Below are 16,629 nucleotides of genomic sequence, written 5' to 3'. Positions count from 1 at the left end.
TATTAAGTTACCAAATAACTATTTTGGTTTTCTAACTTGCTAGCCAAGTGGCTAATGTTACCTTGCAAGATCAAGCTTCTTAAATCTTGGTAATAGTAGAGACAATCCCCTCCTAGCTTGACATCCCTGCCATCTTATATTTGTTTTGTGTGTGCAGCAAACTGTAAGTAGCCTTTTGAGAATCATGAATAACTTTATGAGCTCGTTAGCATTTACCTAGCATCCACTATATACTTTGTACTTGTTAGCATCTGGTTAGCTTTTTGGTAACTGAATTCTTGGGGGCTTTGTTTCCCCATGCGCCCGGCCCGCCACAGTAGTCGCTAGAGTACGACGGGGACAAGGACATCCCGGCCGGCCAAATCCACCCCTAACCCGGACGACGCTTGGCCAATTGTGCGTCGCCTCATGTGTTTCCCAGTCATGGCCGCCTGCGACACAGTACGGTATCAAACCAGGATCTGTGGTGATGCAGTGCCTTAGACCGCTGCACCACTCGGGAGGCCCCTTGGGGGCTTTTTTTAACATTTGAAAAACAAATAACACCCCATGTTGCATCACCGGTAATACCGTATACCCGGGATGGCACAGGCACAGTATGAATGTGTATAATCGTGTAACCGACAATTATGGACAACAACTGTGAAAAAACAACAACGTCACAATCGTAACAATACATTCATTTTAAAAGAAGGGGAGTTCAACTTTATATTCAAGTAGATATAGTTTACCCAATAGCAGTTTAATTTGTACAAGTGGGTAAAGTTTGGTGCAGTTCTGCTCATTTTACGAGCAGAACGGCACGGTCGGGAGGATAAGTTCGATTTCCAAAAGTTCTAAGCGGTCAAAACCATTCATCAAAGCTGTGTTGTTGCATTTATTAGTGTCGTAGCTAATTTTGAAAGATGCATTACAAGTTCAAAACACTTTTCAACAAAAATGACAATTATGATAATAACCGTGGGTATTTGCATGACAATTGACTGTTACCCACAATTCCATAATCATCACAGCCCTACTACAGCCTATTAGAATAACATGTGATCACAGCTTGTGTGAGAAGCACATTGAGTAGAACATTAAGTAAGCTATCACCATTCTTGTAATTTGGCACGATTGTCAGGGTTGGAAAAAAGAGGCGAACAGAGAGAGAAAAGCGAATTCAGAGGGAATCCATCCCTGACCTGTTTTTGCTCTCCAGCTCGGCAATAAGCTGCCTCTGCTGCTTGTTGGCGTCCAGAGAGAAAGAGATGTCGTTGGAGACCCTCTGCTGCTGGGCTTGTTGCTGTAAAACACAGAGACACATGACATTATCATGACATTACCATAACACACAGGGACACATGACATTATCTACTGTACTGAGGTTAACCCTGCTGATGTTATTTCCTTATTCAATGCTACTCATAAACCACTACATATGCTTAGGGGCACAAGTTTTTCCTGACTGGGTGACCTGACTCAGGGCCCACGCTCAACTTTTATCTTCAGAGACAGGCAACTGGAACAAATGTGTATTTGTGTTGTGCACATAAAGATGTCAGGTTGCTATTCATGGTATTTTCTCCCTCTATGCCCTCAGATAGCATGTGTCTCACCGCGGCGGCTGCGTCAGAGGCCAGTCTAGCAGCGTAGCGGGCGATGAGACTGTGCTCTTCATCCTGGTGGTTACTGCTCTCCAGCAAACTGTTTACAGGTGGAGAGAGGAGAGGAGACAGAGTCACACTTCCACCTACATATTTACTGCAGCCAAATATAAAAAGTAGTTCTGTACTTACTTACATTACTGTATATACATTGGGAAAGAATATTTCATGGGAATTTCCTCATGGAAATTATAATTGGAACAGTGTATCTGTATAATTGTTTAGTTAAGTATAATGCACAGTATTTACATGCAAACACTGGTAGTTTGTTTGTCAATTGGTGATGCTATTTAGGGACAAATCATAGCCATTTTGCCAAAGCCTTAAAGCAGCTTGATACCAATGCACGCACACACACACACACACACACACACACACACACACACTATACGCACTAAAGAACAACATTAAGCTTATACAAATGCTAAGGAAGGTAACATGCAGTTGAAACTAAGTATTTCTCATCTGCAGAAAGATCTCTAAGATGATACTACTACACAGAGTCAAGAGAGGCGGAGGCAGCAGGAGAGAGGAACAGCAAGGACTAAAGCAGATGATTCCTACAATCTTAGCACCCTTACAAAATAGTCCATTTGGATGGATACTTCATTAAACGGTCAGCAGCTTCCACTGGATCATTTTGTTAAAGTCTGAGTTTCCTTTCAGAGAAAAGGAACAATTCCAATACTGTAGAAAACGTTGAGATCTTTTGTACAGCATTTATTGCAACTCATAAACACGCACTAAAGTCCAAGAATCGAAATCCAATCAAACTATTTAATGTAATGGTCCAAGTTGTTTTAATAGAGGACAAACATAAACACACAGATGTTCTCTGAAAAGAACTGACTACTGCCACTTATCAAAGCAAAGGAAAAACAGCAAATTCTAAGCTGTCATCATAAGCACATTAAAATGACAACTCTAGAGCAGTAAACTAGATCTTTACTATGTGAAGAACACAACAAATGTAACTTTCTACAGCCCTGTAACAACTTCATGAGCAAGATAATGTTGATTTAGCCTTAAAAAATGATTGCTAAGTAGCACAGCAGCTGGCAAAAGCATTATGGTGGATGAAAAAAAGTGTTACATTTTGTAATGGCTTAGCTACATTACTGTATGTCAGCTGTTAAAAGACAAGCCAATGGTTTGTGAATAGACATTCTCCATTTATTCTGCTTGACGTGAGTAGTGTATGCAGTATTAAGGCTTGTAGCTCCAATTAATAAAGGGAGAGCCGTGCCAGGGGTGGTGTAAATACAATGTGAATACAGTGCATTTCAGAAAGTATTCAAACCCTTTGACTTTTTCCACATTTTGTCGTTACAGCCTGAATTTAAAATTGATTACATTTAGATATTGTGTCACTGGCCAACACACAATACCCCATAATGTCAAAGTGGAATTATGTTTTTATAATTTTTTACGAATTAATTAAAAATGAAAAGCTGTTTTTAGTCAATAAGTATTCAACCCCTTTATTATAGCATGCCTAAATAAGTTCAGGAGTAAAACTTTGCTTAACAAGTCACATAAGTTGCATAGACTTTGTGTGCAATATTAGTGTTTCAAATTACTATATATTTTTGGGGGTTTACTTTTACCCCTTTTTCGTGATATCCATTTGGTATTTACAGTCTTGTCCCATCGCTAGCGGCCAAAGTCAGCTTGCAGGCGCCCGGCCCACCACAAGGAGTCACTAGACCGCGATGGGACATGGAAATCCCGGCCAGCCAAACCCTCCCCTAACCCCCCTTTTTCCTCCAAACATAACAATGGTCATTATGGCCAAACAGTTCTATTTTTGTTTCATCCGACCAGAGGACATTTCTCCAAAAAGTACGATCTTTGTCCCCATGTGCAGTTGCAAACCGTAGTCTGGCTTTTTTATGCCAGTTTTGGAGCAGTGGTTTCTTCCTTACTGAGCGGCCTTTCACGTTATGTCAATACAGGACTCGTTTCACTGTGGATATAGATACTTTGTACCCGTTTCCTCCAGCATCTTCACGAGGTCCTTTGCTGTTCTGGGATTGAGTTGCACTTTTCGCACCAAAGTACGTTCATCTCTAGGAGACAGAACGCGTCTCCTTCCTGAGCGGTATGACGGCTGCGTGTTCCCATGTTGTTTATACTTGTGTAGTATTGTTTGTACAGATGAACTTGGTACCTTCAGGCATTTGGAAATTGCTCCCAAGGATGAACCAATTTGAAGGTAGGCCTTGAAATACATCCGTAGGTACACCGCTAATTCACTCAAATGATGTCAATTAGCCTATCAGAAGCTTCTAAAGCCATGACATCATTTTCTGGAATTTCCCCAAGCTGTTTAAAGGCACAGTCAACTTAGTGTATGTAAACTTCTGACCCACTGGAATTGTGATACAGTGAATAAGTGAAATAATCTGTCTGTAAACAGTTGTTGGAAAAATTACTTGTGTCATGCATACAGTAGATGTCCTAACCGACTTGCCGAAACGATAGTTTGTTAACAAGAAATGTGTGGAGTGGTTGAAAAACGAGTTTTAATGACTCCAACCTAAGTGTATGTAAACTTCCGACTTGAACTGTAGTTTAGTCTTAAATTGGCTTGAAATTCTATGGCAAAACTTAAATGGCTACCTAGCAATGATCAAAAAACAACTTGACAGTGCTTGAACAATTCTAAAAAGAATAATGTGCAAATATTGTACAATCCAGGTGTGCAAAGCTCTTAGACTTACTAAGAAAGACTCACAGCTGCAATTGCTGCCAAAGGTGATTCTAACATGTATTGACTCAGAGGTGTGAATACTTATGTAAATTAGATATTTCTGTATTTCATTTTCAATACATTTGCTAAAATGTCTTAAAAAAAAATTCTCACTTTGTCATTATGGGATATTGTGTGTAGATGGGCGAGAGAGAAAAAATATTTGATCCATGTTGAATTCAGGCTATAACGCAAGAAAATGTGGAATAAGTTAAGGGGTAAGAATATTTTCTGAAGGCACTGTAGCTAGTAGTTTCCACTGTTACTTTACAGACAGAGGAATCCAGACTAACCATGACGTGGGGTTGTGTTGTAGGAGATTCACATACAGCCCAATGAGAACATGTTCATCAGCCAGTCTATCGGCCACATCAAGACTGTAGTTTAACCTGGAACAGTGTAGGGTTTCACAACACAAACACAAACGACACACATGAGGAGAACAAGGGGAAAAGAGTACCGGACAAGAACAGGTCTGGAGAGAGGCAGAATGTCTTCTCAGTCATTGAATGATCAATAGAAGAAAACACTAAACTGTGTTATGCTATCCCTGTTGTATTCTCTTTTGATACTAATACTATGGATAGAAATGTGATGCTGTACCTGTACTGCATTTTCAAATAATTTACAGTACACAGAGAGAAAAAAAAACATGCATTTATATCTCTAATCCTGTATCATAATCCCTTTATGGGAATTTTATCTGAATAGACAGTGTTTAGGTTTTCAACTGTGAAAGTACTATAAGTAAATTAATGTCAAAACGTTGATATGTCGTTCATTTGACATTTTGAAAAATGTGCTAATTAACCTATAGCTCCAAGATGCAAAGCGTAGTCATGCACTAACTGCCGCTCTGTCTGATAAAGCTAATGATTTCAATAAGATTGTCAAGACAAGAATGAGTGATTTTTTTGCTAAGTACTGTTTGCTTACTATTGACTCACAAGACCAAAACCCCACCTTAACCACATCGTCAACAAATGACCCCATACAACCTCTACTAATCATCACATCCACTGAAGGTACATATCTTTATAAAACCTGGCTCTATGAAAGGGGTCAGTGTTTAAACCAATGGAGCCTTTGTCTCTTTCCGTAGACTAGCATCAAGTACAGGTGCAGCTCCGATACATAGAGATGAGGACACCAGATAACTATGCATGTTACTTCTCCTGTAACTTTCCCTGGCTCGCTCAGTGTGTGTGTGTGTGTGTGTATCTACCGTGCACTTATATTATTCCTGAGTCCAAGGCTGACATTACGAGCCAGCGAAACAGAAAATAAAAGGATATAAAAAGTAAGTCAAAAGGAGTGTAGTTGTATGTTAATCATTGTAAAAGAAAGTTGAGAGAGAGACTCCAAGCTAATATTAGTGACTTGCAGCAGTTAGTTTCACTCTCCCAGGTAACGTGGGACACGTATGAAAATGACTGTAATAGATACTCTATCCTAATGAATGGTCAATGGTCTTTATTATGCATGCACTATCTAGCATCTTTCAAATAGCCCCTTGAGTATCACTGTGTTAACCCATTTATACTGTAGGAAACCAGAAGAGTGAACGGCTCCACTGGGACAATGAGCACTACAGTGTACGCTCTATAATGACTATATCTACGTCGGATAAAGCATCATATTCCGTATAATAGAGCACCACAGGCCTGAGCATGGTCAAAAGTAATGCGCTATATAAGGAATATTGTTCCATTTCAATTAAAGCTTATATCTATCTAAATTAGTTTGTGCATGCATTTGAGTCACCAAACCATTCTCACAGGCAGTGACCTTGGGTCACTGGGTTACTTACCCCCTTCCTTTCAACAGATCTGGAGCAGCCCTAGCCAACTGTTTTCTCTGCTCAGCTTCATTATTCTTGGTATTATAAGGCAAGCTATTTACACCAGACAAAAGAGTGAGACCGCGAAAGGAGCAACACACACAAACACAACAATTGACCCAGACACACACAACACTCTACCAACCAGCGACATCCATATAGGTTTACAAAGATAAGGACTGGTTAGTAGAATTCATACTGGTATATGTGGACTTTCAGGGGGCTTAATTGGATTTACTCATCTTTAATCATGACGAATATGTACAGTCAGGTAACCTGATTCTCTTTTTGAAGATTCTGCATACGGCCTCGTTGCAGTCTTTCTGATCTCAGATACTTACTTCTTAGTGGAGTAAGGGTTCCCTGACGTGGGCATGGAGTGGGAGAGCATGAAGTCATTGGTGCTGTTCATTGGTCTGGGAGGCCTGTGCAGGAGACAAACTTGATCATGTTCAAAAAGCCGACATGACAGAGACAGAGAGACAGAGAGACAGAGAGAGAGACTTTCTGATCTAGGTCTCAGAAGGCTGAAGGGGCATTGAATGGGTCTGGGGAGTCAGGGCAGTTTCTGATTGTGACAATATTGTTATGTAAACAATGTGTGGGTGTGGATTCCCTCCTCACTCATCCAAAGGTCATTAACTCCTCAGAATCTTATTGTTTACATGACCTAAAAAGGTATTCACATGTGGCACAAAGGAGAGTTGGGATAACTGATGCAGAAATCAGTATTAAACTGCACACAAGTAGGTTGTGCTAAAATTGTAGTGACTTTCAGGAGCTATAGGGCATAGTATACTCTATAAGGACAAAATAATATTGCACTAGCTACTAGTAATATATTACACTACCTTCTATAGTACTACAGACATATTCTACATTTTCTAGGCAAATATTCAAAGCAAACTTACCATGTGTCTCTATTTTGCAGCAAGAAAAGAACAAAGACATTTGTTACGATCACCCATGCATGCACTACAAAGGCCACAGTGAGTGGTACAACTGAATTCACTTCCACATGAAAAGGGTCTAGATGACCAAATCAATATTTGTCTGTCAGCCATTAGAATGAATCGCCACTTGTTTCCCACACTACAGATTGGGCTCAGCTTAGCTGTTAAGGGTTTGAATAAGAACATATCAAAGACATACTGTAGTTCTAGAAGACCTTGTCTTCATATTGTCTTTGTTCATTTTCCAGCAAAAAACTGAGCAAAGATAAAACATCTGTTTTACCAATTGTGGTTATTCCTACAGCTAACATGAATTGATCATGTGCATCTGACAACTGACTGACTGTTATTACTTGAGTGTTAGAAGCATGTAGTGTAATGTATGAGGCAATTACAAAACATGTAGATATACAGTACGTACAATTCAAAACGTTTCAACATTTACTTTGGGAATAAGGGGCTAGTAAGGGATGATGGGATGGATATAAAATGTATTGAAATTGAAAAGGATGATTGTGGTATTGAATACAAGTTTTACTATGTTACTGTAGGAATATAATAGAATACTTCCACAACTTACAACATACTTACACAATGTGGGCTAGGTTCAGAGGTTTCTCTGGCATGTCAGGAAACATAGGGTGTAAAGGTTCTCTGCTGGATGCACAGCTCAGAGACTTGCTGAGAGCATTAGATAACTTCTTAGCAGGCGATTTCTGGGAGAAACCCAAAAAGATGCTATGTCTTATTTCGGGGGGCAAGGAGAGGCACTTAAAAACAGAGTAATGACTTTCAAAAATTTTAGGACTAGATGTCATTGACCAAAATGTAAGAGAATCAAATCACAGTCTCATCATCATCATCATCTCCTCATAGCACTGCATTGGGTGAAGCAAAGCAGAAATGGCTGCTGCACTGGCTGGCTGGCCTGATGCTGCCCCCCCCCACTTACCCATGACGTGTACTCCTTCATTTGGTGCTGGTTGCTATGGGAACCGTTGGCATGACCCCTCCAGAAGCAGTCCTGACACAGCTGGTAATTATGACATTGCTGGCAGCGGTAGCGGAAGCCCATCATACTCTCACTGTGGCAGTAAGAGCACTCGACCGGGTGGAACACTGCAGGGATGGAGGGAAAGGGATGGGGGGGGGCATGGCACACACAAACATGTGCACGCACACAGACACACAAACACGTGCATGGGGATGCACGTACACACACATACACGCACACATGTGCATATATATACCACACACACAGACACACATGCACACCAAAGGTTGTTGATACAAATACATATTTGGTGCAACCAATATCTTTATAAAAAAAACAATGGCACTGGGATGTTTTGCAGGTCTATTAGACAGCATTCTTTTGATTCACGTCAAATAACGGAGGGTGTTCTGTGATCATCAGTGTGTAAGACTTTAATTCTGTTGTCAGTTCCTTGTCATTCATGAGGGGTTGGGCGGTGGGTGATGGTGGAAGGCTGTGTGTGTGCGCTCGGGCATGGGTATGTGTGTTCCTGAGCATGTACTGTATGTCTACTGTGTAGTGACTCAATGCGATGATATGAGACAAGATGACCCATCATTCCTACCCGCCGCCATCCCATGAATGTGCTAAATATGCTGTGGTGGCTCACCATTCTCCACATTAGCCAAGCGATGCATGAGTGGTAACCACACCAGACACTGAGGGGGAGGGTCTGACATCAGCGTGTCCAGGAATGTGTTGAGGGAGACCTTTTTCTGTCAACATACGGTAGAGGACGGGGTTACACATCACATACAGGTTTGGCATATGCGGTAGTACTAGAAAGAAAATACAGTAATATGATGGATGTTTTATACACAATTACAACACTGATCCATTATACAGTATCTATACCAATAGTGTGTTGTATACAGTGCATTCAGAAACTATTCAGACCCCTTCCCTTTTTCGACATTTTGTTACGTTACAGCCTTATTCATTAATCTACACACAATACCTGTAAAGGGGTGCGTAACTGGTGGCAGTAAAGTCAGACGCAGGACAGCAGAACTAGGTAATTGCCGGAGCAGTTTAACTTCAAAACCAACGGCTTAACGACATAACCAACATGGGTACAAAACCCGACGCGCACCAGTAAACATGTGCACAAGCACTTACAACAAACAATTCAACACAAAGACATGAGGGGAACAGAGGGTTAAATACACAACACTTAATGAGGGAAATGAGAACCAGGTGTGTAGGAAAACAAGACAAAACAAATGGAAAATGAAAAGTGGATCGACAATGGCTAGAAGACCGGTGATGCCGACCGCCGAATGCCGCCCTAACAAGGAGAGAAACTGACTTCGGTGGAAGTCGTGACAATACCCCATAATGACAAAGTGAAAACGTTTTTTTTTTTTAAACAGAAATACATTATTTACAAGTATTCAGACCCTTTGCTATGAGACTCAGAATTGAACTCAGGTGCATCCAGTTTCCATTGATTCTCCTTGAGATGTTTCTACAACTTGATTGGAGTCAACCTGTGGTAAATTCAATTGATTGGACATGATTTGGAAAGGCACACACCTGTCTATGTAAGGTCCCACAGTTGACAGTGCATGTCAGAGCAAAAACTGTAGTGGTCTGGGTGTAGCTGGTGCAGAGGAGTCAGGTGCAGGACAGCAGAGATGAGTAACACAAGTAACTTTACTCAAATATTCCAATAACATGTCGTAATACCGAGCCCACAATAACGGACCGAACATACATAAAACAATCACGCACAAAAACCATGGGGAAAACAGAGGGTTAAATAATGAACATGTAATTGGGGAATTGAAACCAGGTGTGTAAAACAAAGACAAAACAAATGGAAAATGAAAAGTGGATCGGCAATGGCTAGAAGGCCGGTGACGTCGACCGCCGTACGCCGCCCAAACAAGGAGAGGGACCGACTTCGGCGGAAGTCGTGACAAAAACCAAGCCATGAGGTTGAAGGAATTGTCCGTAGAGCTCCGAGACAGGATTGTGTCAAGGCACAGATCTGGAGAAGGGTACCAAAAAATGTCTGCAGCATTGAAGGTCCCCAAGAACACAGTGGCCTCCATCATTCTTAAATGGAAGAAGTTTGGAACTACCAAGACTCTTCCTAGAGCTGAGGGATCGGGGGAAAGGGGCCTTGGTCAGGAAGGTGACCAAGAACCCGATGGTCACTCTGACAGAGATCCAGAGTTCCTCTCTGGAGATGGGAGAACCTTCCAGAAAGACAACCATCTCTGCAGCAATCCACAAATCAGGCCTTTATGGTTGAGTGGCCAGACAGAAGACGCTCTTCAGTAAAAGGCCCATGACAGCCCGATGGAGTTTGCCAAAAGGCACCTAATGGACTCTCAGACCAAGCTTGTAGTGTCATACCCAAGAAACCTTGAAGCTGTAATCGCTTCCAAAGGTGCTTCAACAAAGTACTGAGTAAAGGGTCTGAATACTTATGTAAATGTGATATTTCATAATTTTTTTAATACATTTGCAAAAATGTCTAAAAACCAGTTTGCTTTGTCATTATGGGGTATTGTGTGTAGACTGACGAGGAAGAAAAACAAATGTAATCAATTTTAGAATAAGGCTGTAACGTAACAAAATGTGGAAAAAGTCAAGGGGTCTGATTACTTTCCAAATGCACTGTACATTCAATCAACAATTTACTTGAAAATTGATGTTCATTTTTTGTGTAGATGGGACTCTCACCTGCTGTGCAAAGCAAGTTCTTGTGGCTTGCTCAGTATAGCCAAAGGAAGGTGCCTCAAAAACAGTCATTGGTAATTTGAGAACCTCCCTCAGAAACTGATCAAATTGGGAGTATACCATTATGCCACCAGGGTCTGATATCTGTGAAAAAATATCTGGGCAGAAAGTGGGGGGGAGGCGTTACTCCAAAATATATAATTAATTGATCAAATTAATTGTCAGCTGTCACCATTGTTAGCTAATTGCAGCAACAGGCAGTGCAATCACTGAAACAAAAACTAAAATAAATTAGAGCTGGGTAGCAATCCATAGTAATTACCACAAACCATAAGCTAAAATGCCCTAACCCTTCATTTATTTTCCCTATTAGTAGCTGTGGCTGCTCTGCTGCAATAAATTAGTGGATTATGTAATAAACCCTATCCTTTTTACTATAAATAATTACTTCTTCCAGCCATGAATAGTTATTTGGTATTTGTTTCATTATTTGTCCATTGTTGATATAGTCCAAACCTAATCCCAATTGAGATGTTGTGGAAGGACTTAAAACGAGCAGTTCATGCTTGAAAACCCCAAAATGCCGCTGAGTTAAAGCAGTTCTGCATGCAAGTGGGCCAAAATTCCTTCACAGCGACGTGAGAGACTGATTAACAACTATAGGAAGCATTTGCGTGCAGTCATTGCAGCTAAAGGTGACACAACTAGTTTTTGAGTGTAAGGGGGAAATTACTTTTTCACACAGGGGCATTTGGGTGTTGCGTAACTTTGTTCATTAAATAAATATAATTAGTATATCTTTTTTGTTATTTGTAAACTCAGGCTCCATTTATCTAATATCAGGTTTTGGTTGAAGATCTGATAACATTCAGTATCAAAAATATGCAAAAATAGACAAAATCAGAGAGGGGGTAAATCCTTTTTCATGGGACTGTAGGCCTATAATACGTCAAAGGAACTGTAGCCTACTGTTCAGATGGGTTAAATGGAAACTGAAATTTAGATACTGACTGTAGGTCTATAACCTCTCACATAGCCTTAATATTAACTCCCTCAGAATTAAACATTTCTTGCAGTAAAATGATACACCAAATGTGGGCTACATTTTAACTCAGGAACAGGCGTGGAGAAATGTATTTCTTTTGGCATCTTGAGAGAATGCGAATGCGCAGTTCGATATTGTCTGTAGAGGTGCTATCTTTTTCAGCATCATAAAAGCTGATAGTATTTCAACCACATAAAATATGCATCCAAGCCAAACTGAAATCTTATCACAAACATGTTGGGTCGTTTTCACAGCTTTCTATTTCCTTACAACCGGTCAAACTGATGTCATTTGGAAATGTTTTTAAGAAAATATTTCCTGTTTCTTTAGGGTTATTGCATTTTCTCCCTGGTCCCTAAACATCTTTCCTCTATGAAAGAAGCAGAGATGACAGAGCAAACTTTACCGTTCTCAACTAGATTGAAGCTTTCATTCTATCGATCTATTACATTATTCTGGTGAGCAAGGGTTTATTTAGTCTTCTAGGGCAACATACATTGAGTATACAAAACATTAAGAAATCTTTCCATGACAGACCGATCAGGTGAATCCAGGTGAAAGCTATGATCCCTTATTGATGTAACTTGTTAAATCCACTTCAATCACTGTAGATGAAGGGAAAGCGACTGGTTAAAGAAGGATTTTTAAGCCTTGAGACAATTGAGACATGGATTGTGTATGTGTTCCATTCAGCGGATGAATGGGAAAAACAAAAGACTTAAGTACCTTTGAACCAGTGGAGGCTGCTGAGGGGAGCACGGCTCATAATAATGGCTGGAACATTGCAAATGGAATGGCATCAAACCATGTGTTTGATGTATTTGATACCATTCCACTGATTCCGCTCCAGCCATTATCACGAGCCCGTCCTATCCAATTAAAGTGCCACCAGTGCTTTGAACGGGGTATGGTCCAGCCAACTTGACACAACTGTAGGAAGCATTGGAGTCAACATCGGCCAGCATCCCTGTGGAACGCTTTCGACACCTTGTGCAGTCCATGCCCCGACGAATTGAGGCTGTTCTGAGGGCAAAAGGTGTGGGTGCAACTCAATAATACGAAGGTGTTCTTAATGTTTTGTACACTCAGTGTATAATAAGAGAAGATAAGCTGCATGTATCTAATTATAGACAATTTGACAAACAAATAACCTACCAAAATGTCTGAAATTATATGCAGGAACATATCTAAATCAGGCAAAAATATCCTTTCACTTTATCACATATAGTCACATATAGTCCGGCGGTTGCAGATGTGTTAATAGCAATTGCGGGCGGGTGCAGGTGCACAAACAGCTGACCCACGCACCACTAATGCCCACATCATTCCAACACAGAAAAGCTGCTTTTTAGCATTCTTAATTAGCATTTCATGGAAGGAAAACTATTTCACTAATATTGTAATTAATTATAGGTCATATTTAATAGAAATCTGTAAACACTGGACAGTAATGTTGGGCAAATCATTCTCTGTAAATGATTCATTCATAATTTTAAGAAAGATGAACCAAGTATCTCACATCTTAATTTATCCAAAATCTTCCCTCCGCAGATGGTTGCCAGGGCCATCTTCACAACAAAGACAGAGATTTTTCCGAGGCTTTCCCTAAAAGAAGAAACGTGTTTAGTATTTTTTCACATTTGTATAATTTGTGTATTTGTGAAAAAGTCAAGAATATGCAGTACAAGAATAATACCTGCAATAATCTAAACACTTTCACATTAAAGGTGCTACACCTAGGATTTTTTGGTATTTTTGTATTATAATTTCTGAAAATGTCTATAATATCTCTGGCGCTAATAGTGGAATGATAGTGTTTCACAGTATGACTTACAGTCTTGTGAATGGTTGTGATGCTCGCCTATTGATTTCTCCCACCGGAGCAGCATCTGTTGTCAAACTGGGAAAGCTGTTCTGACTTTGTGGCTGTGTTATCTAGTGGAAATCGCTCTGTCATTTCCTGGTTGCTACAATTCTACACTCTTCGCTCAATTTCAGTTTATGTGAGAAAATAAGGTCATAACAGCTTTCCCGGATTGACAGATGACACTCTGGCGGGAGAAATAAATAGACGAATATCACAGCCAATCACAACACTGGCGGGTAAGTAATACTGTGAAACATTCCACTATTAGTGGCAAATATATTATGGACATTTTCTGAAATTACAACGCAAAAATGACCAAAAATCCTATGTGTAGCACCTTTAAGTTGCTCTTATAAGCTGTAATTACAACAGTAAAAACAAGCAAAAATGGTTCAACTGCATTTATCAACATCACTCTGTCATTTTCACTGTTTACTTTCTCTTGTCTTCCATCAGAACTAAAGATGTATCACTTGACACAAGACTGTTGTGAGACCATTACATTGTTAAAACAACAGTCAGTCTGGATTTCGTTCTCCAATGAAAGACTGTGTGTGAACAGAATAATCACACATCAACAACGAAGTGGGGCACACACCACACAGAAACACATGCAACACAATTGTCCCATCATCATGCTCAGTGACCGTCACACAGTGACGCGGTCATGGTGGATACTCACGGGTCATAGGCAGCCAGCAGGAAGTTGAGCAGCATACTGATGGACTGTTCCACATTGATCTGGTGGGTGGTGGGCATGCGCTTGTTGAGCTGGTAGAAGATGGTGGAGAGTATTGCTTCCAGGCGAGCCACAGTGAACTCTGTGTTGAGGTCCATGGTGTTCAGGCCGTTCTCTCTGAACGCCTCAATCACATTCCAGATGTCCACCAAATGGACTGTGAAAAGACAGAATACAAATGCACGGACACGTTTCCCTTTTAGCCACGTGTTTTTAGAGACACAAGACAATCCCAATCAAACCTCAGACAGAGGACATCACACCATACTCACGATTGCATTTCTTCTGAACGAATCTGAGTTTGCAAGCTGTTCTATATGTGGACAATCTTATGGAATCCAACTCTTGCGCCCCTGTAGGAAAAAATACATTTGTGTGCAAGGTAATATGACAGACAGTAACACAAGAATGCTGGTGATGATAGACTTTGTGGAGCTACTGGGGGAAGAGTGTTGCTTCACACACTGTCCATGCAGAGTGCATTCATGTGGTCATTAACAATAGATTCCTGTCTATTATTGCTAATGAAAATAAGCTGTGTTGGCCTATATTGGATCCTATACTGGAATCTTTCTTTGAGGTAGTGTGGTAAATGACTTGGGAAATGTCATTAATAACCTGGTGCATGTTATTATTATGTATACAACAGTTATAATACTTTGAGTGTGGTTCACTACTTTTCAGAGATCGCCCTGTACACTTACGCATCTCTGCGAACAGTTGTCGTCTCTCCGCCATTATGTCACCACTCCTCCCACGATCTTCAATCATTCTGATCAGGAGGAGAGGAGAGGAAAACAGATGATATGAGCAGAAGGTTAGTGTTAGGACATAGACAAACACACTATCCAGGACACACTTCCACACTCCGTCCCCCAGGTGGCAATGTCTAGGTGCTGAGCCAAGGCCTGATTAGCATACCAGGTACTGTCAATTAGGATTGTCAGTCAATGTCCCAGCTTGCAAACCACGAAGCTGCTGGTTTTGCTTGGTGGCCATCAGGCTTTCTGTTTGTTTTTGAGTCTTTAGTTTGGGCATGCCTTTGGTGTTTTTCCTTTTTGTACATATTTCTGTTTTGTCACCATCTGAGCAAATAATAATCTGCTTGGACTGGCCAACCAAGAGGTCAAGAGAGACAGAGCTAGCCTTGGACCAAGGTAAGGTTGCTGTCTCCCTGGGCACATGTGCATCCAACACGGTCCTCAAACACTGATTTCTCACATTCAAGCAGCCATTCATTCAGGTTACAGACCATGTAGCTAGGCCTAATGCCCCTAGACATAACGAATGCACCAAAATCAGTAGGCTAGTTATTGGTTTCTTAAAACTATTCATGAGTAATGACTTAGCATGATTACACTCACTGGGCCGTGACAGTTTGAATTAAAAGAATACACTTTTTTTTCTTTTTTTCTCAGTACTTGAGTCCTAATAGTGACACTTTTGTAATGGATCAATGATTAGGTCATTATTGTGTGTAGACAATACAATATTGCTTCCCAGGTGGTCATTTTACAAAATGAATACATGAATGTAACACTACTAACTCAACAGCTTTAGTAGTTGTAGTATTACTCATTTTAGTGCTACTTTTCAGCCGCAACTACTATCATGTAATGTACACTACCGTTCAAAAGCTTGGGGTCACTTAGAAATGTCCTTGTTTTTGAAAGAAAAGCTAATTTTATGTCCATTAAAATAACATCAAATTGATCTGAAATAGAGTGTAGACATTGTTAATGTTGTAAATGACTATTGTTGCTGGAATATCTACATAGGCGTACAGAGGCTCATTATCAATAACCATCACTCCTGTGTTCCAATGGCACGTTGTGTTAGCTAATCCAAGTTTATCATTTTAAAAGGCTAATTGATCATTAGAAAACCCTTTTGCAATTATGTTAGCACAGCTGAAAACTGTTGTGTTGATTAAAGAAGCAATAAAACGGGCCTTCTTTAGACTAGTTGAGTATCTGGAGCATCAGCATTTGTGGGTTCGATTACAGGCTCAAAATGGCCAGAAACTAAGAACTTTCTTCTGAAACTCGTCAGTCTATTCT

General features: G+C 40.4%; 1 protein-coding gene across 14 annotated transcripts in view; it reads right to left on the bottom strand.

Annotated features, from left to right (window-relative positions):
- dtna (dystrobrevin, alpha) overlaps positions 1 to 16,629 on the bottom strand; it is a 41,673-nt gene that overhangs the window by 17,224 nt on the left and 7,820 nt on the right. For 5 of the 14 annotated variants that reach the window (XM_014191111.2, XM_014191105.2, XM_014191116.2 and 2 more), the window contains exons 2-15: positions 15,274 to 15,341; positions 14,842 to 14,922; positions 14,513 to 14,726; positions 13,483 to 13,568; positions 10,922 to 11,076; positions 8,838 to 8,943; positions 8,144 to 8,310; positions 7,783 to 7,907; positions 7,150 to 7,158; positions 6,580 to 6,663; positions 6,209 to 6,292; positions 4,692 to 4,787; positions 1,599 to 1,686; positions 1,185 to 1,285 (exon numbers count right to left, since the gene is read on the bottom strand). In XM_014191111.2, the coding sequence (XP_014046586.1) occupies positions 1,185 to 1,285; positions 1,599 to 1,686; positions 4,692 to 4,787; positions 6,209 to 6,292; positions 6,580 to 6,663; positions 7,150 to 7,158; positions 7,783 to 7,907; positions 8,144 to 8,310; positions 8,838 to 8,943; positions 10,922 to 11,076; positions 13,483 to 13,568; positions 14,513 to 14,726; positions 14,842 to 14,922; positions 15,274 to 15,340 (1,463 nt within the window). In that variant the 5' untranslated portion in view covers position 15,341. The remainder of the gene's footprint in view (positions 1 to 1,184; positions 1,286 to 1,598; positions 1,687 to 4,691; positions 4,788 to 6,208; positions 6,293 to 6,579; positions 6,664 to 7,149; positions 7,159 to 7,782; positions 7,908 to 8,143; positions 8,311 to 8,837; positions 8,944 to 10,921; positions 11,077 to 13,482; positions 13,569 to 14,512; positions 14,727 to 14,841; positions 14,923 to 15,273; positions 15,342 to 16,629) is intronic. The other 9 variants (XM_014191108.2, XM_014191124.2, XM_014191117.2 and 6 more) reach the window with 5 other exon arrangements.

This window comes from Salmo salar, chromosome ssa03, assembly GCF_905237065.1.
Source record: "Salmo salar chromosome ssa03, Ssal_v3.1, whole genome shotgun sequence".
In the NCBI taxonomy this organism is placed as follows: Eukaryota; Metazoa; Chordata; class Actinopteri; order Salmoniformes; family Salmonidae; genus Salmo; species Salmo salar.
This window is presented reverse-complemented; position numbering and strand designations above follow the sequence as displayed.